General features: G+C 36.4%; 1 protein-coding gene across 1 annotated transcript in view; it reads right to left on the bottom strand.

Annotated features, from left to right (window-relative positions):
* Positions 1-25,739, bottom strand: part of LOC126162590 (ATP-binding cassette sub-family C member 4-like) — a 262,712-nt gene that overhangs the window by 33,115 nt on the left and 203,858 nt on the right. The window contains exons 16-19 of the mRNA XM_049919191.1: positions 25,118-25,268; positions 22,316-22,422; positions 9,952-10,072; positions 4,125-4,295 (exon numbers count right to left, since the gene is read on the bottom strand). Coding sequence (XP_049775148.1) covers positions 4,125-4,295; positions 9,952-10,072; positions 22,316-22,422; positions 25,118-25,268 — 550 coding nt within the window. The remainder of the gene's footprint in view (positions 1-4,124; positions 4,296-9,951; positions 10,073-22,315; positions 22,423-25,117; positions 25,269-25,739) is intronic.

The following is a 25,739-nucleotide window of genomic DNA, read 5'->3' as shown; positions in this document are numbered from 1 at the left end:
TGATGAATTCTAGAGCCTCTACAAGTTTTTAGCTGCACAAATGTTCCATTATGAGACAGCAGCTGTTGATATAATGGTCATGTGCATGCTATTAATTGTGGTATGAATTATTCTGCTGAAACACAATCATTAATGTCTCAGGCTGTGGAGGCTGCATGCACATGAATAACATGATCAAGATTTGTAACAGTTAATGTTTCTAGACCACTCAAATATTCTTCCAGCTGTGTTCCAGTTTTAATACACAACCCCACCCACCAAGTGTGTGAGTGCATGACCCCCCCCCCCCCCCACCACCACCCATCCCCCCCTCCCCCCCCCCACCCCACACCACACACACAAAACTCTGCTATAGCAACACTGAATACTGGTGTTTGACTGCTACAGCAAAAATGTGTCTGGGAGGGAGGCTGGCAGGGAGGGGTAGAGGATAGTATGGAAGGAGAAAGTCAGCAGGAAAGGAGGAAAACATCATGTGCAAGGAAGAGGTTGGAAAGATTTGGAAAGTGGACGAGGGGGAGAGAGAGGGCTTCCAGTAGTTGTGATGAAATGGGGATTCATAAGTTCTGCTGTAAACAGTCATAAGAAAGAGAGAGAAAAAGAGTACAATGCTGGAACAGAGGGTCACTGAGGTGGACAGTGACTAGTGAGGTCAGAGACTGAGAGCGTGGAGGTGGGAAGTGGATGGTTGAGGATGTTGATTAGTAGAAGTCTAGACTAGGGAATGGGGTGGGACAATCTAAATTGTATTTGTGTTGCAGCAGGCGATGGTGTTGTAAATTAATTGTTCAATGACAGCGTGGCAAAGTCTATGGAGAGTGACAGTTTGGTAGTGATAATTCATATAGCAATAAGAGATGAAAATTACAAATGAATGAGATTAAATAGTCTTCTGCCACCTTATCTGGAAGTGAGTGGCTGCCTTTCTTGATTTTTGTGTATTTAGACAACTCAGTATCATTTTACAGCATGGGTGATTGTACATCATACTAAATGAACAGCAGTGGTATACTGATATGGACAATGCTAGATACTGCTGATATTCTCTGCTGCTATTAACTGTGTGCATACACAAGAGCACAAAACTTGTCAAGGTTATGTACCAATTTCTACAATTTTGGTTGGACAAAGAATGAAGAATTGGATGATGGTAACTTGTTAAATACTGTCCTTCCATGGTAAATAAAAATGAATTGCAGACTTGCACTGAAAGAATTAAACTTTAGGTTTTTACAATAATGTATAAAACAATATGTTTGTGAAGATTTCACAAAATTCTACTACTCTGCTAATAACATTTCTGTACAGGTTTGAAACTTTTCTTATTTATTTCAAACATATAAATTTGAAATTTTTCAGATGGTCCCTACATGATACTACAGTTTTTGCATCTATGAACTTAGAAAAATCAAGTTCAAAGATTGGCTAATCTTAATGGCAAGAAACAGTAATCATTTCATAGCAAAGAGGAAGAAGTAATAATTTGTGAGAATGCATGAAAACTTGCCATGGATACTGGTACAAAGTGTCACAAACAAAAGAGCTAAAGCAATATAATGAGTTTCAACTAGCAATGACTTTTTCAGCAAATTAAGAAAATATTTTAAAATACAAAAGGACTGATATTCAACACAATTTACTGACAATTTAGATAGAGTATTTCCATAAGAGGGTGCAAAAATTTAACAGAGTGTAGATGATGCCCCCCTGAATAATTTGAGGTAGGGAACCTGGGGTCAGAGAAGGCAGCTTAAGGAGTTAATAGGAATGAAATCACATTGCTGAGTACTTTTTTATTCACATTAGTTACAATTAACTGCAATTACCATCAGCAGAATGTATCATTTGTACTCATCTTACAAAATATGCTGAAACTGACAGCCTTCAACCTCAGTGCAAGCATGACATCAGTGCACAAGATTCTGACACACCTTAACAAATATCCCTGGTGTGTTTAAAATCACATCATAGGCAGCTACTTTTGAATCACATCACAGGCAGCTACAATTCTGGCAAGTAATTCCATCTCCATATCCACTGGGGTCCCATACACAAGTGACTTTAGATATTCCTGTAGGAAATAATCAAGGAGATCCAGGTCAGGAGGCTTCACAGGCCATGGAATAGGACCTTCCCCTCCAATCTTTCTACGACACTCCCCTGCGGCACACCTGAAATCACTCTTACTTCGGAAGACTTCTCTCCATTGAGAATGCATGCAGCATTCGCAATGTGCATTCAAAACGTCAGTGTTCATGTGTCCTGCAGTTCACATGTCGACACGCAATTTGCTGCATTCTTCATTGACCCATGAGCCAAGTGATCCACCATCCTGGGTGCTAGACAAAGCGGTAGACATGTTTACTTCCATATCTCTTTAAGCTGGCTTCACTGACCCCAGGTTCCCTGTTCAGTGGAGCATTCTCTATGTCATGTTACATTTTTGCACACTCTTCTGTAAACACCCTGTACAGTGTTGTAGGTTTACAGGAGCAGTTGAGGAAACTTACAGTGTAACATCTAATAGCAGTCATATTCATTACAGATAGATTACAGTTTCAGGTAGGACAATGGTAGGGTAAGAAACACACTGTACTCTCATCGAGGGAATTATCATCACATTTGCTTCATTTTATTTAAAGGGTGAGGAAGGGAGGCCGAAGAGGGGGGGCGGGGTCACCAGATGGTTATTTTAAACCTGTTTTTCCTTAACACCAGTCCAGTGTCTTGACCATTGTGCTATCTTGCTTTACAGGAGCAATGTAAAACAGCCACAATCCTTCAGCAGTCAAGAAATAAAAGAGAAAATAGAACAGAAATGTCAAAATTAAAGCCATGAAGGTAGCTCAAGAAACCCATTAAAGCAGATAGCTTTTATGATATAAAATGAATGTGTCTCAGATTATTTTCAACAGATCTTATTAACTCTTTCTATTATTAGTTGCCCTCGCATTACTTGTTATGAAAACTCTCATGTTGAGTTGGCCATTCTTCTCACTCTTTCTGTCATCTTGTTATTTACTGCCCTTTTGATTACCATTTGTACTCAATTATATCTACTGTTCTTCCTGGGTGTATTTATTCCTTAATTGTGTATGCACGAATGTGTGTGCGTATATTGTCTAATTCAAAAGAAGGCCTTTTGATTGAAATCTTACTCATTTGGCAGTCTTTTTGTTGTGCCTCTCTGTGACTCAACATCTCCATTATATGGTGAATGACAATCTATTCTTTTCATAATATTGTTCTTATTCCATCCTGGATTTTCCATTGTTTGATATTTCATCACTTCTGAATTCTATGCTACACTGGTCTGTTGTTCTCCATGGCACCTTTTCAATGACCAAGCGTTACTAACTTCTTAAAGCTTTGAGCTTCACTGATTGTCCAAAATGTCATTTTCACTTTCTCCAGTCTAGCTGCTCTAGTAGAATGCATAAACTTCATTTAGACTTCTTTGTGAACAAATGAATTAAATTGTGATATAATACAAAATTCTGAGGGAGAAAGCAAGAGACAGAAACAAAAGGCTATATCTGAGTTATAATTCATTTAATCTTGGATTACATAGTAAGCATTGAAGTTTAGTGACAAGTAAGCACTTTTTACTGGGCACTGTACCTCAAATAAGAACATCAGCCATCTGTGAACACTTCTCTTTCACTTGAAGGAAGGAAGACACAGTAAGGTTTAATGTCCTATTGATGACAAAGTCTGTGGAGGGAAGCACAAGATTGTACTGGTGAAGGAAACTGGCCACATCCTTTTGCTGTAACTATCCCAGCGTGTATCATGGAAAATCAAAATCTAGGTGGCTGGTTGGGGATTTTGACTGCCTTCCTCCCAAATGAGACCCCATTATCTTAACCACTATACCAGCTCTTTCAGCTTCTTTCAAGTGCACCAGACATGCACACTTCACAGACTGATACGAAGTTGGAACTTTTGGCATGCAGTTTTCACTTTATATATATAAGTAACAGATAAAGAGTGTTCTGCTTAGGTTGTGTGTCATAAATCACTGAGAAAATATAAAGAACAGTTTTTTTCCCATAATAAAATCCTGAAGAAAAAAAAACAGTGCAACTCATCTACTTTGGTCAGGATGTGTTCAGTAATATTACCTGGAGGAGATTCTAGCATTGGTTCTTCTTCCAAATGCAGGTATTCAAGTACACGCTCTACTGACATCATCTGATTTGTTGCTTCTGCTGTAAATCGCATTGCAAACTGTATCATGCCTGTGAGGTTCATGGCTTGTGTCAATGCCAGACCCATTCCACCACCAAACAAATCTGAAATCATAAATAAATCATACCATCATCAGAGAACTGCACAATTACAATGAGCCTGCAGGAATATGTGACAAACCAAAAAACTCAATTATGATGACTGTGATACATGTTTACAGCACAGTTTTCTAGTCTCATCATAACAGATTATTTGTTTTCTGTACCAAGAAATGGATTTTAAAGCGGAAATTCTAGAGAAGAAAAAATTGAGTGAATTATATTTTAGTGGTGTTGCACTACATATATGTAACACACAGTTCCAATCACAATATATTTTGCACTTTAGAAATACTGCACTATATTGAAGCAATAATGCATGTTGTCATTTAGCATTGGAATTCATCTTAACAGTGGAAACAAAAAGTTTAACTCATTCATTCTGACAAATTTCCAAAAATACTTTTCAACAGAGAAACCCATAAGGTCTGATCACCATAGTGAATTTAATCCTATGATGTAAGCTGTTGGGCTGTAAATCCATTTCTGACACAATGTGCATGTTTCTTGATTTTTTAAATAAGTTTTCCTAGTAATTTTGAGTAGTTTTTGTAGCTCGCAACAACTGCAGGCTCTCACCTTGTTCTAGCCAACAGATACCTTTTCCTTTTCTTTTTGGAAGATACTGTAATCCCTCTTGTGATGTGTGGTTTTTTACTTGGCTCTTTAATGTCTTTTCTGATTAGCTTATGCAGAAAGCTATTTTCTAATACGATATGAACATATCATGTAATAGACTGAATATTACATCAGCATTTTGTTCACTATAAAATTCATCTCAAGTCACTTCTTGTAAACCATTCTTAAAAACACTTTTTCTGGAGTCATTCATTATTATTCTAACTGGTTTCCACTGAGGAGTATCAGTACTGCAAGGCACTATCTTGTTTATCCGAACTGTGCGTCATGATCAGAAAGAGCATTTGTTATACACATAAAGCTATTTTCTTGCTCTGAACTTCATAAAAGAACATGTTATCAATTAGGGTCCTATTATCTTTATCCACCAATGCCAGAAAGTTAATTACCAGCAATGAATTGTAGAATCCAAATAATGTTTCCAGATCATATTTCCTATCAGAATACTCTAGAAAACATATTAAGTTGGTGCATAGATCCATAGAGTTTTCCCATACATTTTATAAACACAATAGATACACATAACAGAGACTTTAGTCATCAATAATATATTCTCCTTCACTATTTATAACAGTCTGCCAGTGCTGTGGTAACTCTTGACTCTGCAGTTGTTGAAACCACGTGATTTTGAAGCAAATAACTCTTTAAGCCATGTTCAGAGCGTATTTTTTTCCAGAAAGGAAGTTCCTTGAAGGCTGTTCGACAGAAAGCAGAAAAGCTGAAAATCTGAGGGTGCAGGATCAAATGAATAAGGTGGCACAGAATGACTTCCCAGCTCAACTCCTGTATACACTTTTTGTCGGTCTAGTATAGTGTGGGCAGGGATTATCATGGAGTAACATTACTTCACACAGTATTCCTGGTTGTTGTTCTTGGATTGAATCTGCAGGACATCCCAGTTGTTGACAATAAATGTCAGCACTGGTAGTTACAGCTTGGGGAAGCAATTCATAGTACACCATTCTGTCACTTTTCCACCAGACGTGTAACATTATCTTTTGTGGATGTGCACAGGTCTCTCTATGGGAAACTGCTGCTTTGTTTGGGCTCAACCATTTCTTTCTTTTCCTTACATTATGATAAAGACATAATTTCTGATCACTGGTAACAATTAAGGATAGAAATGGTCAGTGTTGTTCATAAGCCAATTGATGATGAGCAAGCAGAGGTGCCCATATGGCTAGCCACTGATCTTGTGATTTTGGCCTGTGGCATGTGGTACCCATACACCTGAATTTTGCACCTTCCCCGTGGCATGCAAATGTCATATGATGGTAAAATGATCACAGTTCATGGCATCTGCTGGTTCTTGAGTACAATGACGTGGATCATAGTGGATTAATTTGTTTAAACAATCTTCACCAAATCCTGTAGGTACTCCTGAATGTGGACAGTCACTAATGTCAAAGTGATACAGCTTACAACAAGAAAACCATTTTCTTGCCATGCTCTTTCCAATGGCATTATTCCCCTACATGGTGCAAATGTTGTTGGCTGCCTCTGCTGTTGTCACCCCTCTATTGACCTCAAACAGAAGAATATGTCAGAAACATACCGATTTATTCACCTGGCACTCCATTTTATAGTGTCCATAGCTTCACCCACTACCTCTAAATGACAAAATGACAATATGTGAACTCAGATAGCAAAAGTGAACTACAAATAAGAAATTTCAATCAATGAATAAATCCATAGCAAATGGAATATCAACATGCAAAACAAAACTGCTATGAAAGAATGCAACAACCTAATACACCACCAACTTTTAACTGCTTCCTGCTATCTGACAGAGAGCATAATAAGAACTTCATATTGATCATGAACAATTCAGAAGCTATATACAGCTACAATTAAAAGTGAACAATCTTTCAATATTAATTCGCAAGCACTCACTTCCATGTGCTGATCAGTACAAAATCTACTTCTGTCAAATATGTATCAACTCCTCATCTTCCCATATTAATTCTAGATAAGTATGATTCTAGACTGTATTCTTGTATATTTAACTTCTCCAACCCAGTGGTTATGTGGTACTCTGAAAGACACAGGATGTCAGTCATTTCAGAGCTCTCTAAATTTTGCAAACAGATGAAAAGCTCTTCCATCTTGTTACTCAGTCCTCTAATGTTTTAATGCACTTTTCTGTGCATTTTGTGGGGTTCTTCTGTTATTTTAACCTATTTCATAACAGGACACCTGGATTCTGATTCTAATCTAAAAAAGGTACCCTTCTGACACCAGTACCCACAAGATCTTGCTTTGTGTGATGGTAGCCATTTGTTCACTCTTTCTTATTCAGGTGCAGGTCATGTCTAGTACATCCCTGTCCCTATCTCCAGATTGTAGCAAAAGTCCCAGAACTTATACGAGTGGCATTCTGTAACTCATGGTAACTATGGTATATCTTGCAATAATGCGACAACATGGGAATTCCACAATGTACATTGAACCAGTAAAGCAGCGTGTATCTGCATGCCAACAATACAGGGTTCCAGTACAGGAGGTCACAGCAGCGGCTGACATGAAACACATGCACTGAAACTCTGTGTAAGGTTATTGTGTACGAGTAAAAATAAAACAAAAATGAATCAAAATCAACTACTTTCCTTCAAAATAGTTGCCCATTGCATCCACAATGTGTTGCCAATGATGGGGAAGATGTTGCTTGCCACTGGATATGCCATAAATATATGTCACATTGCAAAATATTGTGGCTCTCATATGCCAGAATGAGCATGACCTTCATGGCTGATGACCTATCAACTACAACTGTTTGTTGTTCCGCATGACACTGAGCAGCATTTCTGCCAGGGAGAAAGGTAAGCTCAGTGTTCCACTCAGCTTACATTCATCTTCTAGCATGGCACATCTCACACTGAATGTTTCAGGTGCTGGTACCAAGCCATCCTCCCATGCAGTTGCCATCTGTTGGCTGATTTTGGTACTGTTTGCCACGGGCTTTTGAATATATTTTCTGAAATGTTGGTGATGCCACATGTTTGCATGATATACCAAATTGCCATGACTTACACAATGACCCTCATATGAGATTTAATTCTGTCAGCAGCAGCCTGCTTAACTCAATAACATGACTCACACCAGTATTAATCTAGGGCTAGCCATGTTGCTGTAGGACCTCCACAAAGCTCACACTTATGTGTGTAGTTGCTACTCCAATTTCATCCAGGTCACCCCTCAAACTGTAATATCTGTCTTTAGCAAGGCTGTTCCCTGCTCCACCTACCGTGAAAAACCTGAACCTCTTTGTCAAAATCTTTACACAAATGTCCTCTGCCATTTTTCCCTTATGAAGTGTGTTGTAACACTCAATTACAGATTAAAAACAACAACAACATTCATTAACATGATATTAGAAGCAGCAATGACTTACTCCACCCATCACTCAGCCTTAGTGTGTTACAGAAAGGAGTAATCAAACAATGGGAACAATATAAAGAAAAGAATAGATTGCTACTCTTCTTAAAGATGATACAATGAGCTGCAGACAGGCACAACAAAGAGACTTTTACATATTTAGCTTTTGGCCAAAGCCTTCTTCAGAATAGGAAACACATGCACATTCATTCACAGAAGCAAACACACCTCACACATACATGACCGTCATCTCCAGCAGTGCAGACTGAAATGCAATTGTCACATTGAACAAAAGCAGCAATCTGAAGGAGACAGGGGAGGGGAAAGGATAGCAGGGTATGGGTGGGGGAAGGAAGAGTGCTGTCTGGCAGAGCATGCAGACAGGAGGAAGTGTGACGAAACTGCCATCACTGCCAATGGGCACAGCATTGGGGGCCTGTGGGATGGGGACAGTGGGAGGGGGGCGGGGAGTAGGTAGGTGAATGAGAAATGGAAAAGCAGAGGAGCAGGGAAGGGGAAAGATGGGTGAGTCCATTGACAGAGAGTGACACACAATGAGGGTGAGGGAATGTGAATAGGGAGGAGGTGACAGAACAGAAAGGGTGCAAACTGTTGGGTGGAGGGTGTGGTGACAGTAGGTTGAGTAATGGCTGCTTCATAACCCAGGCCATCTGGAATCTCCCGTCCACTACAAGCTTTACTGAACCGCACAGATGGAAGTTATCTTTGCAACACATTTCTGCTTCTGAAAGTATCCCTGCCTCAACCTGCTGTAATCTTCTATCCCCACACCATCCACCCACCAGTTTCCACCCTCTCTGCCCTGCTGTCACCTTCTCCCTAAACACATCTACTCACCCTCATTGTGTGCCACCATCTGCCAATGCACCGACCTGTCTTTCCCATTCCCTGCTCCTCTTCCTTTTCCGTCCTCTCCCCCCCCCCCTTCCCCACTCACTCCTCCTGCCCCAGCCTCCCACCACTCTGCCTGATGGCAGTCTTTGTCATGCCTCCATCTAGTCCCTGCAGCTCTGTCAGACAGCACTCTTCTCTGCCCCAAAATCTAAGTGTGTAATAGTCTTTTCATTGTGCCTATCTGCAGCTCAACATGTCATCTTCACAGTGAATTACAGAAAGGAGTTAAGATATTCAGCACTAAAAATCTTTGGTCAACTATGCAGTGATGTAAAAATATACCAAATAATAAAATCAACTTCACACACAAACAACACAATCATATCTGCTTGATACCATCTTATACACCATATAAGAATTTCTGACTGTGTAACAAAATTGTGTGTTTTTTTTTTGTGTGTGTGTGTGTGTGTGTGTGTGTGTGTGTGTGTGTGAGAGAGAGAGAGAGAGAGAGAGAGAGAGACTGAACACAGTATAAATCGATATATTACAAAAAAATCACTTAAGACAATCATGTAATAAGCATTCACTGAGAAATTGCATTATAATTGTAAATCTAACTTGTTCTGTATCATAACAAGAGGTCATAATTATGACTCATAGAAATGTTAACTAATTGAGAGTTAAAGAAATTAACATCCAAAAACTATATAACATAGGAAGTAAATAAATAAATACTGTTACCATTCTATGTTTTCATAGTAACCCATGTATATACAAATTCACAACTCACCTTCAAGGAACAGAAAGCTGAAAGCAATAAATGCTATATAAACAAGGCTCATAACATCTAGTAAAAATCCAAATGTTTGTGCAGTTGTGAGGAACATGTAAAAAGAAGAAGTGTGTAGATCCTGTAACAACACAAAAAAGATGAAATTTGTATGTGTCTTTAACTATATAAAAATAGAATGTTTATTTTTTTAACAGTACTTAACAATACAAGGATTGTAATGAAAGATTTTAGATGATTTATTTAAAGAGTTCAAAAATTATAGTCTTTTCCGTCATCAATAACATACTCATGAAAACTGGTCATTGCATATTGAATTCCACTTCAGTTTTCATACTGTGAAGACTTTTTCAGTACAAACTGCAGGCACCTCTTCTGTTTTCCCTTTCGAATCTGACAACTATATGGTCATCCTTTTTTGATGTGGTTCGTCTAATGCAATGAAATGAATGGTTGTTTGTATTGTGCCATACATGTTTCACTTCTCTTTATTTTAGTGAAGTGTCTTCAATGGTACATTCGTATTATATAAAATGACATATTTGTTACTACATTACAGGTTTTTCTTTTTCTTTTGTTATTAGATGGGGAAAAAACTTTCTGTACCACAAGTTTCATGAGACTAAATTGTCATATATTCCTACATACTATGGACATGAACCATCGGACTACATGAACCATCTGAGCTAGAACAGGATATTAAAATTGTTGGGATGATAATCACAACAGAAAACTCCTAAAATTATGGAAAAACTTTAACATACAAACAGCCACTGCAGTGAAGAATAAAATATTAACTGACCAAATCAATAAAAGTGACAACTCATTGATCACATCAGTTACCATACTAAAACAATAGAAAACAGCAGTGTAGAACATAACCAGACTATATAATAACTCAATATTTCAAAACACCAATAAATAAACAAATGAAAATAAATAAAATAAACGACACACACATACACACACATAACAAACAAAATAGTATTAAACTACATACAGATACCATAACACAAACAGAGGACAAATAGAAAGATACAGGATAACAGTTCGCAACACTACATACAGTACATGTGCCAAAACAAACATGGTGGAAGTGGGGTATTAAGTATCAGTGTGTTCATAAAATGCTAAAATCAGGCATCCTGTGTACACAGACCATCTAAGACAACTCCAAGATGGCACATATGCACTAATACAGTGTTTTCAGTAAATCTTCAAAACTTAGAAAAAACTGGGAATTTTCAAAATCAAGGAAAAAACCTTTAACTTTATTAAAAAAACTTCAATTTTTAAGATTTCAATCTATACTGATATATTATCAGTTTAAACCTTATGCAATATTTCAGATAGCATTCGAATATTCAAAGGGAAATCTACATGTTATACACATACTACTCATTGGTGATCCAATGTGTACATAAAGACTCATAGCTGTTATACACCCGTTGAGCTTTTGCGTGAGTCAGGGGTCTGAGGAAACTGATTGGTGTTGCTGTGTGAGAGATGGGGAGAGAGGGGATATTCACTGCTTCCAAGTCAGGCACAAAGCACTGATAATGTACTATAACAGAAATAACATATGGAAGTAATAAGTTTTGTAAAAGTGCTTGAATGAGATGTTCATGTTCATTTTATCACAATATCAGAAATTAAGTTAAGCTTCTAGTAACACTTATTACAACAACTCTTAGACTGTTGTTCTTGGCAGCAGTCGAAAACAAGATGTCGTAGCCATGAAGACTATAGACTTGTATTGATATCTGTCAAACAGGTCTATGGAGCAGATGACTACCCAACAGCAACAGACTGACATAATATTACTAACAAAGAAGCAAAGAAGCTACCCTTCAGTTTTACCATGGGGTAATCCACCATGTACTGTCAATAAATCTGTGGCCTGTGAATGCTTGCTTGGTCATTTTGTTGAGTGAATCACAATTCCAGCTGTTGATGGAGTCATATGCTTTTTGACACAAATTCTTCCAAAGCAATTGCCTCTCAAGAATTTCTAAAAATGGAGCTCTGCATCCTTCAGGTGATAAACATGAGACTTGGGAGTGGTGGAATGAAAACTTAGGTGGCCACAAGGTGAGGAAAGGTGTGAGAAAACAGAACCAGCAACTTTGTGCTTCATACCAATCATTTTCTGTGGTAGAAGAGATGCATAGGAACAACAAACTTTTGTGAATGACCATATATAGAGATGTTCACATTAAATGTGATGATTATTTTTAGTAATGAAATTAAATCAATGCTGTTGTAACATAATTACTCAAACAGAAGGAGATGAATGATGTTTTAAACATTTATAATCATGTCTCATTTTGCAGTGTTAATACAATTATCAGTATTAAGTTATTATTCATCCCACTGATGTACTCTCTTGTTCTCGTTTTCTTCTGTTCAAAGCAACACATGATGATTATAATAATTTTTCTCATTTCATCCTTTGTTGATGGAGTTGTAGATGTGGATAGGCCAGAACAGGGGGTCTACATATTTTCAGAGAATCAAATTCATGATTTTTCATGATTTTTCATTGCCTTTTTAGTTATATTCAAGATCTCTTGAAAATATGTGTAGTACAATGACAAAAACTCTTTTTCTTATGAACCTGAAAGTTGGTTTAATTGAAAGCTTAATGTAATAATTCTTACGTCATTTAAACTGTATGACAGCATGAATAATGTAAATATGCATGATTTGTAGTATACCATTCATCAAATGCTATAAAAACGTTAAACTCTCACACAGGATGGAGCATTACTATTCTCAATTAAAATACAAAATGTTTTAACATGGTAATTTAGTGAAAACTTATAGTTTTCCTTAAGACAATATAACAATTTTAAAGGTGCAAAATTTATGTGAAATGTTAAACTTCATCGTAAAAGATTCAGTGTTTAAGTTTCTCAGCTAAATTTGAAATTTTACCATCTAAAAGTTCAGCTTCTTCTTCTACTTTACTATAATCATTCTTCTTTTATTTCTGAGCTCTTATATTTTGACCTGTTCTTTTTAAGATTAGCCATATCATTTTCATCATATTTAAGGCTTGTGCTCTTTCTGATAAAGCATTCTTCACAGCTTGTGTAATTGATTTTGTAATGTCCACATTCAGTTGTTTCTCATTATTAAGTTAAGCACCTAATGATTTTATTGCATTGTAAACACTTCTTTCTGCAAAAGTTGTATTTTCTGCTAAGTTTTAAAGTAAAACTTCTTAGTTAACATTAAAGTCTCTTTCAACTGAATCATTTCCATTATATATGCATAACAGCTTCTGCATGAACTTGATGAACTCAAGTTCACCATTCTTAGGACTGAATTTTTAAAGTTGTTTTTCAGAACATTCACCAAATTTAAAATATTCTCTCTTCACAACTTCAGCTGTTGATGGAGTCATATGTTTCTTGACACAAATTCTTGTAGTGCAATTCTCTTTCAAGAATTTCTGAAACTGGAGCTCTGCATAACTTCAGGTGATAAAAATGAGACACCTATGACTATCTTTAATTTCAAAGGACTCTTCTCAGCAATTCTTATATACAGACTTTTCAGTATAGCTGTACACTTGTTTCTGAAAATATGAATATCCTTTCCCATGTAGCCCTTGCTAGCAGTATTGGCACCACATCCAGTATCTACATAATAACTTGTTTTGTGATTTCCATAACCGTTTTTTTATGCACAGAGTAGCAATACTATACATTAAATTGAACTTATCTTTGTACAAAAACGGGAAGAAAGAGTAACTTGACTGATACTTCTTTAACAACTACTCAATTTCAATTAATAATGAGACAAGAAACTCAAGTTTTCCACAAAGGAAATTGTTTTCTCAATGGCATTTAATTTTTCCAGAGTTTCCACTTTCCATTAGCCTTTTATGTACTTCAGCAAACATACTTCTTCAAATGTGGAATAAGTTCAAGAGCTCTCTTCATGAATTCAAAATTTCCACCCCATCTTATAAAACAATATTTGAGAGACAACTTGGAAAACCCAGTGATATTTGAGAAGGTGCCCTCCTTGAAGGAAAATCCCTCATAAAGTACCAGATCTCCATATGGAATATATGAACAGTCCAACCACTTTTATTATGAGCAGTTTTCAAAGCTCCATTCACTACATGAAGTGAGCCAGAGCTACAATGAAATATTTGTGGTTGATTATTTTCTTCATTGATTAGAAATGCTTCCAAATCTTATAAAATCTTGAAGTTCACATTTGGCACATCCACTGAAATTTTAATTATATTAGGGACATATTCAAACGATTTAGACTCTCCAGGAAACTTAACGGCAAATCAGAACATGTGTCAAAATTCAAAAACACATATATTAAATATGTTGTAGATAAAGACTGATTTTGTCAATCCTGCAAATGAACCAGCAAATGCTTCTTCCCCTTTTGGACAACTTTGTTTAACAGTAAAATTAGTGAGCCATGCTTAAGAGTTCTAGAATTGATGTTGATACAGCAAGGGGGCCCACGTTGCAAGTTCCAATGCCACCAAGAATACATGGAACACCTAAGATCCAGAAGAAGGCTGTCCTTTGAGACTGGTTGTCAATGCAATTGAGTCACCCACATGTTATCTGGCAAAATATATGGTCCACTAATTACGCAGCCTGGTTGGCCATACAGAGTCTTATGTTAAGGATGCTAACATATTTCATCCAGCTTATACAGAAACAGCAAGTAGTCCCTATGGATCGGATGTTCAGCTTTGACATAAAATCTTTGTTTACCAACGTGCCTATAGTCGAAACTATCAACATCCTACAGTAGCAAATACCACCAAACATTTGCAACCAACAGAGCTCTACAGAACAGCTAGTGGGAAACTATACCATAAATTGCACAGGAAGCTGATGCACACCAACAAATACCTAAATGCAGATTTACACCTTCATCCAGCACAAAACGACACTGTTCTATATACGCCCGAGCTCAATGGATTAGTGACACCAACCACATACAACAGGAAATGAATGATATCAAGACAACATTCTGTGCAAATAGATACCAAAACAGACATACAGTGAGTTATGAGGTACAACATATATGAAACAAAGTTATAGAAGATACTCTTCCTGTTGCTCACATATCCTATGTGAGAGAAGTCAGCAACAGTGTAGACAAGGTTCTGCATCATGCAGGAATAAGACCTATATTTCAGAGTGGTGGCAAGAAGCAAGATTTGTTGAGGCCCACTAAGAATCTTGTGAATGCTCTTTACACTGCAGGTGTCAATGAACTTAGGTGTTAATGCAGCAAAGTCTATGTTGGTGAAACTGGGAGACCCATTAGCACATGTGTTTCAGAGCATGAATGTTTCATATGACTGCACTGGAACAACAATTCAGCTGTTGCAGAACTCCACCAGGAATGTGGTCATTCTTTCATTATCAAGAACTTTGCACTCTTGCTCAATAGCTGTGGATGCAGCAACAAAAAGTAAGATAGGCTATTGAAATAATTAAATGCCCTAACAACATGAGGAGGGAGGATGGATACAAGTTACCTACAACCTGGCTGCCAGTGATTCCAGCACAGTGGATTGTATGTGTTCACCAGCCAGCAGCACCACTTGACCTGGGTTTAACAGTATAAACAGTGGCCTTGGGAGAACTGCCATGCAACCTTAATACCTGGCTGCAGGAAAACACTACACCCTGGATACAAGCTGCTGATCTGCTATTGCTTTCCAATCACCAATGAGAGTTTTCTTACTGACCATTAACCTGAGTGGTACATGCAACAGACAGCTGATATGATACCTTCAACCAATCACCTATTGGAGTTGCTTTCCAGCCAGCCACCAGGGTAGCACAGGCAACATACCATACAGCCACCCCTCCGTAACAACCTCGTCAAACTGTCCAATAACATCTCACACGTGATGCCGCCACCCACCGAAAACCAAAAATGATGATATTCACCAGTATACAGCAGTGAACTGCCCTGAAGATGAAATTTCCCTGACTTCATTATCTAGGATATTTTGGATACTAGTGCCAAGTCCATAAGTAATTATATGTGACAACTTATCCTAGCGTAACTGGATTGTTCTGGCAATCATGCTCTCAGGAAATATAATCTGGAATATGTCTGGGGTGTTTCCAGAACTTGTTACTAACGAATGAGACATGACTATTCACAGCCCAGATAATTTCAGATTTTACTATCTCATCAGTAACTTGAAATGTTTCAAAGAGTTTGTTTTGGAACTCTCTTCAAGTGAAGTTCTAGAGGTTGCAGCAGGAGCAAGTGATAGCAATTTCTTACAGTTCATTCAAATTCTGTTCAGAAGAAACTTGTTACTGTACGGACACTGCTTTTTCTACAGCAAAAGGAAACTTGTTTTGTTGCCTTGAAACTAGTGAATGAAACGATGTTGCATGTCTCTTTCCCATTTCATGTATTTTTACTCATGAAATGAAACTGGCAGTAATGTCAAAGACCCATTTTCACAAAAAAACACCTTACTTTAAAGTTATTATTTTCCACTGGTCAAAGCGACACTTTCCGGTCTTTTGGGTCATCACTCAACTGCAACTCCCAGGCATCTTGAAAAAATTATGAATCAGTTTCTCCAGTTTTCAGTTTAGGAAACTAAATATAAGCTCATTAGCAACATCTTTCTAAAAAAAAGTGTACATAGAAGCCTGTTAATTACACTGCACATAGAGGATCCTAATCCGTCTCCTCATCTCTTATCTCTATGGTGTCTTTGGACAGTTTTTCAAAATTTTGAAATTTACGGTGGAGTTCATCTAATTTGTGTGTTTAGCTGTAGAAGGCACCAAATACGACATGTGGCTGTGGATTCAGGTGGTCTTCCCACACAATAAAAAAGCACAGGGAATGTGCTGGGAGGACGTGGGGGATGTAAGCAGAACAGACTGGGGAAGGAGGAATGGAAGGGAGGTAGTGCGACCAAGGTTAGCTAGTTTTGCAGAAGTCATGTGACAAGGGAAGTGGAGGTGGGGAACCGCGCGACCACTACAGTCGCAAGTTTGAATCCTGCCTCGGGCATGGATGTGTGTGATGTCCTTAGGTTAGTTAGGTTTAAGTAGTTCTAAGTTCTAGGAGACTCATGACCTCGGATGTTAAGTCCCATAGTGCTCAGAGCCAATTGAACCATTTTTGGAGGTGGGGAAACAAGGGTTGCTAAGAACAGAAATAATCTGTACATAATAGTAGCATAAATAAATTAAAAAGAGTGGTGACAGTGAGTACTATTAATGTTAGTAGTGTTAATGACAAGTAGAATCAGTAATATGATGAAGGGTTGATAAATGAGAAATGATTAGATTAGATTAGATTAATACTAGTTCCATGGATCATGAGTACGATATTTCGTAATGATGTGGAATGAGTCAAATTTTCCAATACATGACATAATTAAGTTAATTTAACAACATAATTAAGTTAATATAACAACTTTTTTATTTATTATTTTTTTAAATTTTTTTATAATTTTTTTGTTAGGTTTTTTTCTTTTTTTTCTTAATTTATATCTAAAAATTCCTCTATGGAGTAGAAGGAGTTGTCATTCAGAAATTCTTTTAATTTCTTCTTAAATACTTGTTGGTTATCTGTCAGACTTTTGATAGTATTTGGTAAGTGACCAAAGACTTTAGTGGCAGTATAATTCATCCCTTTCTGTGCCAAAGTTAGATTTAATCTTGAATAGTGAAGATCATCCTTTCCCCTAGTATTGTAGTTATGCACACTGCTATTACTTTTGAATTGGGTTAAGTTGTTAATAACAAATTTCATAAGAGAGTATATATATACTGAGAAGCTACTGTGAATATCCCTAGATCCTTAAATAAATGTCTGCAGGATGATCTTGGGTGGACTCCAGCTATTATTCTGATTACACGCTTTTGTGCAATAAATACTTTATTCCTCAGTGATGAATTACCCCAAAATATGATCCCATATGAAATCAATGAGTGAAAGTAGGCGTAGTAAGCTAATTTACTAAGATGTTTATCACCAAAATTTGCAAAGACCCTTATTGCATAAGTAGCTGAACTCAAACGTTTCACCAGATCATCAATGTGTTTCTTCCAATTTAATCTCTCATCAATGGACACATCTAAAAATTTTGAATATTCTGTCTTAGCTATATGCTTCTGATTAAGGTCTATATTTATTAATGGCATCATACCATTTACTGTACAGAACTGTATGTACTGTGTCTTATCATAATTCAGTGAGAGTCCATTTACAAGGAACCACTTAGTAATTTTCTGAAAGACATTATTGACAATTTCATCAGTTAATTCTTGTTTGTCAGGTGTGATTGCTATACTTGTATCATCAGCAAAGAGAACTAACTTTGCCTCTTCATGAATATAAAATGTCAAGTCATTGATATATATTAAGAACAACAAAGGACCCAAGACCGACCCTTGTGGAACCCCATTCTTGATAGTTCCCCAGTTTGAGGAATGTGCTGATCTTTGCATATTATGAGTAACAGCATATTATGCGTAGTAAATTAGCTAACTATGCCTATTTTCACTCATTGCTTGCATATGGCATCATATTTTGGGGTAATTCATCACTGAGGAATAAAGTATTTATTGCACAAAAGCGTGTAATCAGAATAATAGCTGGAGTCCACCCAAGATCATCCTGCAGACATTTATTTAAGGATCTAGGGATATTCACAGTAGCTTCTCAGTATATATACTGTCTTATGAAATTTGTTATTAACAACTTTCTGCACTCTTCCAGTTAGGTACGAATTAAACCATTTGTGCACTGTCCCACTCATGCCGCAATACTTGAGCTTGTCTAGCAGAATTTCATGATTTACACAATCAAAAGCCTTTGAGAGATCACAAAAAATCCCAATGTGTGGTGTTTGGTTATCAGATCATTCAAAATTTGATTGGTGAAAGTATATATGGCATTTTCTGTTGAAAAACCTTTCTGGAAACCAAACTGACATTTCATTAGTACTTCATTTTTACAGATATGTAAAGCTACTCTTGAATACATTACTTTCTCAAAAATTTTGGATAAAGCTGTTAGAAGGGAGACTGGATGGTAATTGATGACATCAGATCTATCCCCTTTTTTATGCAAAGGTATAACAATAGCATATTTCAGTCTATCAGGGAAAATGCCCCGTTCCAGAGAGCTATTACACAGGTGGCTGAGAATCTTATTTATCTGTTGAGAACAAGTTTTTAGTATTTTGCTGGAAATGCCATCAATTCCATGTGAGTTTTTGCTTTTAAGCAAATTTATTATTTTCCTAATTTCAGAGGGAGAAGTGGATGAGATTTCAATTGTATCAAATTGCATAGGTATGGCCTCTTCCATTAACATTTTTCCAACATACTTTTCAGTGCTGCACAACAAAATGTCAAGCATATTGCATTCACTTAGAAGAATTACGAGTGAGTTATGGTACCATTTTACCAAAATGGAAAAGAAAGGACAATGCTGCTGCTGTCAGCAGATAATTTCCATGCCTTCTGGCTCATTATCAAACCAGAAGAGACATCTAAGATCGAAGCATCCTACAGTACCTCCGGAACAATGTGGGTCAGGATGCCAAGATCAGAATTGCCATCAATTGATGCATAAATTTGAGCAATCATTTCTCATGAACCATCATCACTGATGTCTGCTTCTACCTTGAGTGAAGGTATCCTCCCACAAAGACAAACTGAGTCTCAAGTTGTATCCAGCCCATCAGTGTCATCAGATTCTGAACCAAGTCCTGAATTATTTTCTTTTGTGATGCCCTCACCCCCAACTGGTTTTCATTTACAACAGCCAATAAGTAACTTTGTTAATATTATAAAGATTCTCACATTACATTGAATTAGATATACATTTGGAGAGAGTGCCAATCTTTCCCTACTGTTGAATATATCAAATTTATACAATGTTTTGTCCAAATTATAATTTACCAAATAGAAAAACATTGTTAATCTCTCTAATGCCTAGTTTGTATCATGAATTATTTGATAAAGCAATTACAAATGATTTGGCAACCATGAGGGCAGTTTGCCTTACATCTGATCAATGGTTGAGTGTAAATAGCATTAGTTTCTATGCATCCACTGCACATTTCATAGATGAAAAGAGTGAACTAAAGTCATATATTTCAGAGCACTCACAATTGAAAGACAGACACATGGCAGAAAACATCTCAAACTAAGTAAAGTCTGTTATCGCCAAATACAATGTCAATTTTAAAATCACTGCCATAATAATAGACAAAGTGTGAAATATGAAATTAGCTGCAATGCTTCTGAAACTTCTACACATTCCATGCTTTGAACATTCTTTAAATCTCACTGTGCAACACACAATTCCAAAGTCCACACAGAAAACCATTGATGAAGTCAAAAGAGCTGTTTTGTTTTTCATGAAGAGCCCCTTTGCTTTAAGTGAATTTGCTGAAATGCAATAAAGTTAAAAAAAATAAAAGATAAATAAATAAACAGACTGAAAGTAGAACAAGATATCCCAAACAGATGGAACTATACTTACGAAATGTTGCAAAGATTTATTTTAAATAAAGGCCCCATAATTTAAATGATCATCTTAAACTTAAAAGATACAGATTGGTAGATAATGCAACAGATTTTACAGATTTTGAAAGTTTTCAATGAGGTAAAAAACAGTCTCACTTTCAAAACTGAAAATCTTGCTAAGATTAATGGAACAGCAACTAAAATATTCTAAGGACAAATGTAAAGAATGTTCTCAAGAAACAGAGTCATTGGTTGATAATTTGCTTAAATGGTTATCAGAGCAGTTTGGGGTTATCTCCAGCAACAAATTGAATACTCAGGCAATGTTGCTGAACCCCCAATACAAAAGGCAAGGATTTACAGATGAAAAAACATTTCAGGGCTCCTACAGGAAGGTTATTGCAGAAATGAAAGCTTTGGTTGTTCAAGAAGAACATTTCTCAACCAGTTACCACTATAATTGTGGAGGAGTTCGATGAAACTATTAGTCAGCTCTAAGTGAGTCATGACCCAGAAAGTGTGGCAATTTTGTACTTATTTTTGTGAGTATATGGTGAGTGGTGAGTCATGAAAACATGCTAGTTAATTTCAGTGAGTGACCATTTCTGATCCAATCTCTGAAAAGAAAAGTTTTTTCCATCCCTAGTGGTGAATAACAATCTACCTTTTTCATTATTATTATTATCATTCAGCACTTTGTGTGAAAGGTGAGTCAAGGCCTCCCTGAAGCACTACTTGTTACTAGAAGTGAAATAGTAGTGTTTTCAAGATTCTTCAGTACCCTGTTGTTTTATAAATTTTTGTGATTTTCACTTTCTGTGTTTCAGTAATATGTTCCTGAATAAACCAAAAAATAGCATTACAAATGCATGATACCTCCACAATGAAATTTGATGTTTTGAATACACTGTAAAAATATAGAAGGAGGAAAGAAGATTGGGTTTAACATCCCATTGATATTGAGATCATTAAAGACAGAGCACAAGCTCAGATTGTGTCAAGGATGAGGAGGGAAATTGGCCATGCCCATTCAAAGGAACCATCCCAGCATTTGCCTGGGACGACTTAGGGAATCATGGAAAACGTAAATCTGGATGTCTGGATGCAAGTTGGAAGAATTGTCCACGTGAATGTGAGTTCACTGTGCTAACTACTGTGCCACCTCACTCATAAAAATATGTTCATTTAGTTTAATACAGATATGAATTATTATCTCATATCACAATGGACTTTCACATTTTTTGCAATTGTATTCTTCTTTATTTGCTTTACTTGAGAGAAATTTGCCCAGTGTAGTGATCTTACAATATATTAAAGGGTTCCTTATTCCAGATTACTGTTGCACATTTCATCTAATGTGATTTTTTACTGTGAACAAAGAGCTATGTTTACTCAAAAACACTATTGATGAACTGCACTTGCTCAAATTACCAGTTCATCTTTTATTATCTCTTCAACTGAGTAGTGATGGCACCAACCAACTGCTGCATTCTGCTACACAGGCAGCAATGACATCTTACAACAGCACCATTTTGACAGATGTGCATTACAGTTTCAAATTTTTTAAATGTCAAAGAGGAGATGCAGTCTGTAACACCCAATGATCTCAGAGAAGCACTTACTTTGACAGCTGGCTATGTCAAGGTGGAGGGGGCTTTTAAAATGATGAAAAATTCCCAGCCCCTATTTAGGACTGAATATGGGAACTAAAGCATTTTCCATTTTAGTCTTAACATGCTTCTGTGATGTGGAATTGTGTCAAGTGGACTTGCAGCTAATTTAATATATTGCAGTTGTAAAGAACCTCTCCAAGTAAAAGTCAGATGGGAAATATGAGTTACCTGATGTTTATCAAATTCTTCTTTGAGAATATCCTCAGCATTATAGGCTCTTATTGTTGTCAGACCCTGCAGAGTTGCTATTACATGTGTAAATACTGGACTCTTAGCTGTAGAAAGAAAAATAAACTAGGTAAAAAGTTTCATTCAAGTACTGTAACAAACTGTTTATTAGCTTGACATAGAAACAGTAAGAGCATTATTCTTTTTTCCATCTTTTTTGTCATTTGTCTAATCTATCCTAATACATAAAAATGAAGAGAGAGAGAAAGATTGTGGGAGAGGGGAAAGGAGGGAGAGTTATTTGAAGAGAATGGTTTGACTTGAAATTTTGCATAAGGATAGCTAATGGGGTGTAGGTACAGTCACTGGGGCTCTGTGGCAAGTACCTCCATGCCTGACCCCTTCCCCTTGCCAACTCACCTTAAACATCATACACATCTCGGCTCTCACAGCCAGTACTGTCACCCCCTCCCACCCCTCTTTAGATAGTTGCGTTATCATCCAAACCGCTCTCCTCCCACTTGGATGAAAAAGTGGAATAAATAATAAAAAATTATTAGAAAGAAGTCTAGTTAATTTTTAATATTTTAGTAAAACAAAATATAATTTTGATTGTATTTTCTCTGGCATGTCAATACTTGAAACAGTTATTCAACTGCACTACTGTGACTATGACTATTACTACTACTACTATTAAATCATTATGCATATCAAACACTGCATGCAGTTTTAGTAGTGTCAGGAAAAATACTTGTTTGATACAGTGCTTCACACTTGTATATTTTATGCAAGTCTGTTCATTTCTGCATAACTACTGCAATCTACATCCCTTGAACACCATAAATGAAATCACTATAATACAGTGTATCGAACAAACTTTATGACTATATGTCCTTTCATCACATTAAATACTGCTGGATTATTAACTTTGTCTACATATTTGTGAACATATTTCATGGGTTTGAATGAGTTATGGTGCACAATATTAACGACCACATTAACAGCCTTAATAAACGCAGGACTGAAGTGGTATGATCTGTTGATTGCCCATGTAAACAGCACTATTGCCAGCGATTATCATATTGATTTGCACGATGGACCCAACATCATCTCTGCTTTGCTTTCAGTATGAAGTACAGCCATCCTCATTGGACAAAATGTCCTTACCATTCTAGTGCACTTTTCTGCCCATCATTTAAGGATTTCATTGATACAGGATACCATAATGGCCATATATCACATGATTCATTATGAATTCATGTATAAGATGATCAATGTTGAGATATGCATCATTAATAACAGAAAACACATATTTTAAAACAGAGAAATCAGTTCATTATGGTAAAACACACTTTTGCCATCCTTCAGTGCAAATCTAAGCGCACCGAATACCTCACCGTTAATGACAATAACAACAAATATCTAACCTTTCCGTGAAAGAAATATGTGATGATATCATTGCAGTCAGTTACTTTCTGTCCTAGGAGGAACTTCGATGTTATGGCAGGCCATATAGGGATCCACGTTATTTCAGGCCATTTAGGGATCCACATTATGGTCACAAAAAGATCAAAAATATCACGGTGTTTGTTCCATCTCATTACATATGACAGGGAGTCAAAGTTGAAGTTAGTATGACAAACTGACTGAACTCATTAGCATCGACCTCTCCATTATTAGTTATTGCATCTCTTGTGTACAGACAGAGATGCTGTTCCCTTTCAATATATGTTCACATGTTTGCAATAGACTTGTTCAGCTGTTGCTTGTATTGAACCACAGTATTACAGTCATCTTCTTTAAGTATTAAAAAATAGCTCTCAAAGTTGTACGGTAACTGAACTGGCTGAAGTGGTCAGTACACATTTTGGCACAAGACTGTTGGAAGTTATCAGTTTTTGTTACGAAGTCTGTTAAATTGTGGAAACTGCAGATTGTGAAATAAATCAATTTTGAAAAGAAAATACATTCCTAGTGTTACTGATTTAATATATGCAGATTTAGCATGGAGGGAACATTAAGCTATGATGACTGTACCAAGAGGATGAAGAACTTATAACAAATGACAATATATAAGTTAAGTGCAAAATACTTTTTACAGTTCTCACACTCTCTACTTCATACTTTTAACAGCTTAAGACTTATAATCTCAAACACACACACACACACACACACACACACACACACACACACACACAGCGATTCCATAAAATTTGATCAATTAACTTTTCATGGGTCTAAAGAGAGTGAAGGAGTCAGAAAGGCAATGGTTGTAACTTCCTTGCTGTGTAACAGTTGTTTGGTTGCTGGATTGATAAAGGGAATACCAAAATAATAACCTTTTTGAATCTTCAGGGGGAAAATCCCAGTCACTTGAGAATAGTATCCTATCTATATACTGTAGATAATAATGAAAAATTAAAGCCTTTCAACATGTTTAGCAGCTTACTGTTGGTCCTTACTGTGCAGCACTTTGTGTGCAAGTAACTCAGATTTGTTTAAATTACTTCCACCTGAATTGTATAGTTAAAAATTTTACTTTACTTTCCTTTTTCACTTTATGATTACACTTGGAATTTGATAAATGTGTCATGGAATTCATAATAATATATTTTAAAAACTGATTCATATTTTGCAAGCAGCATTGTACAGATGATATTTTCCCTATGTTGCAATTCTCATGTAAATACTGAAAAATGCTGCTCTGTGACACAGGCAGCATTTTCCACAAACTTGATGAAAACTTTTTCTACAGATCTAAACTATTTTGATATATATTTTACAATTTTGTTTTAAACTTACTCATTCCTTCCAGTCGTTTCAGATTCTTGGAAGATTTGAGATAAACTTTCCTTACACACCAAAATATACATCCCATAATTATTATGGGTATAAGATATACCCAGTTAACAGAGACAGATACAAACAATGTTCCAACCACAAGCATCAATGCCTGAAACAGTAAACAAAAATAAGTAAGTTGGAGTCAGAAGTGACACATAGGGGTAGACCCATAAGCATAATAAATTTCAATAAAATAGCAGAAAAAATTGTTGAGTGACATTCTTGAAACAGTTTTGTTCAGTTTCTAACAGATAAAATGCAGATTTGTCTGTTGACCACTGCTCTAAGTAACCAGTGCCACACATTTAACAGAAATGGGTATTACTGTTTACTTGAGACTTGCATTAACAGTTTTTAATGTAATGGATTTAGAATAATGTTGGATTTTATAGTAATTTAAAGATTTATTTTTACTGAAATTACTTTTGTTAAGTGTATTTACATATATACTAAAGATTGTATTAGCGCATATGATTTGAAATGTTGCAGATTAGATTAGTAGTACTTGTTCCATAGATCATGAATACGACACTTTGTAATGATGTGGAACGTGTCACGTTAATAAAAGAAGTCTATACAA

Source organism: Schistocerca cancellata, chromosome 2 (genome assembly GCF_023864275.1).
Source record: "Schistocerca cancellata isolate TAMUIC-IGC-003103 chromosome 2, iqSchCanc2.1, whole genome shotgun sequence".
Lineage (NCBI taxonomy): Eukaryota > Metazoa > Arthropoda > Insecta > Orthoptera > Acrididae > Schistocerca > Schistocerca cancellata.
This window is presented reverse-complemented; position numbering and strand designations above follow the sequence as displayed.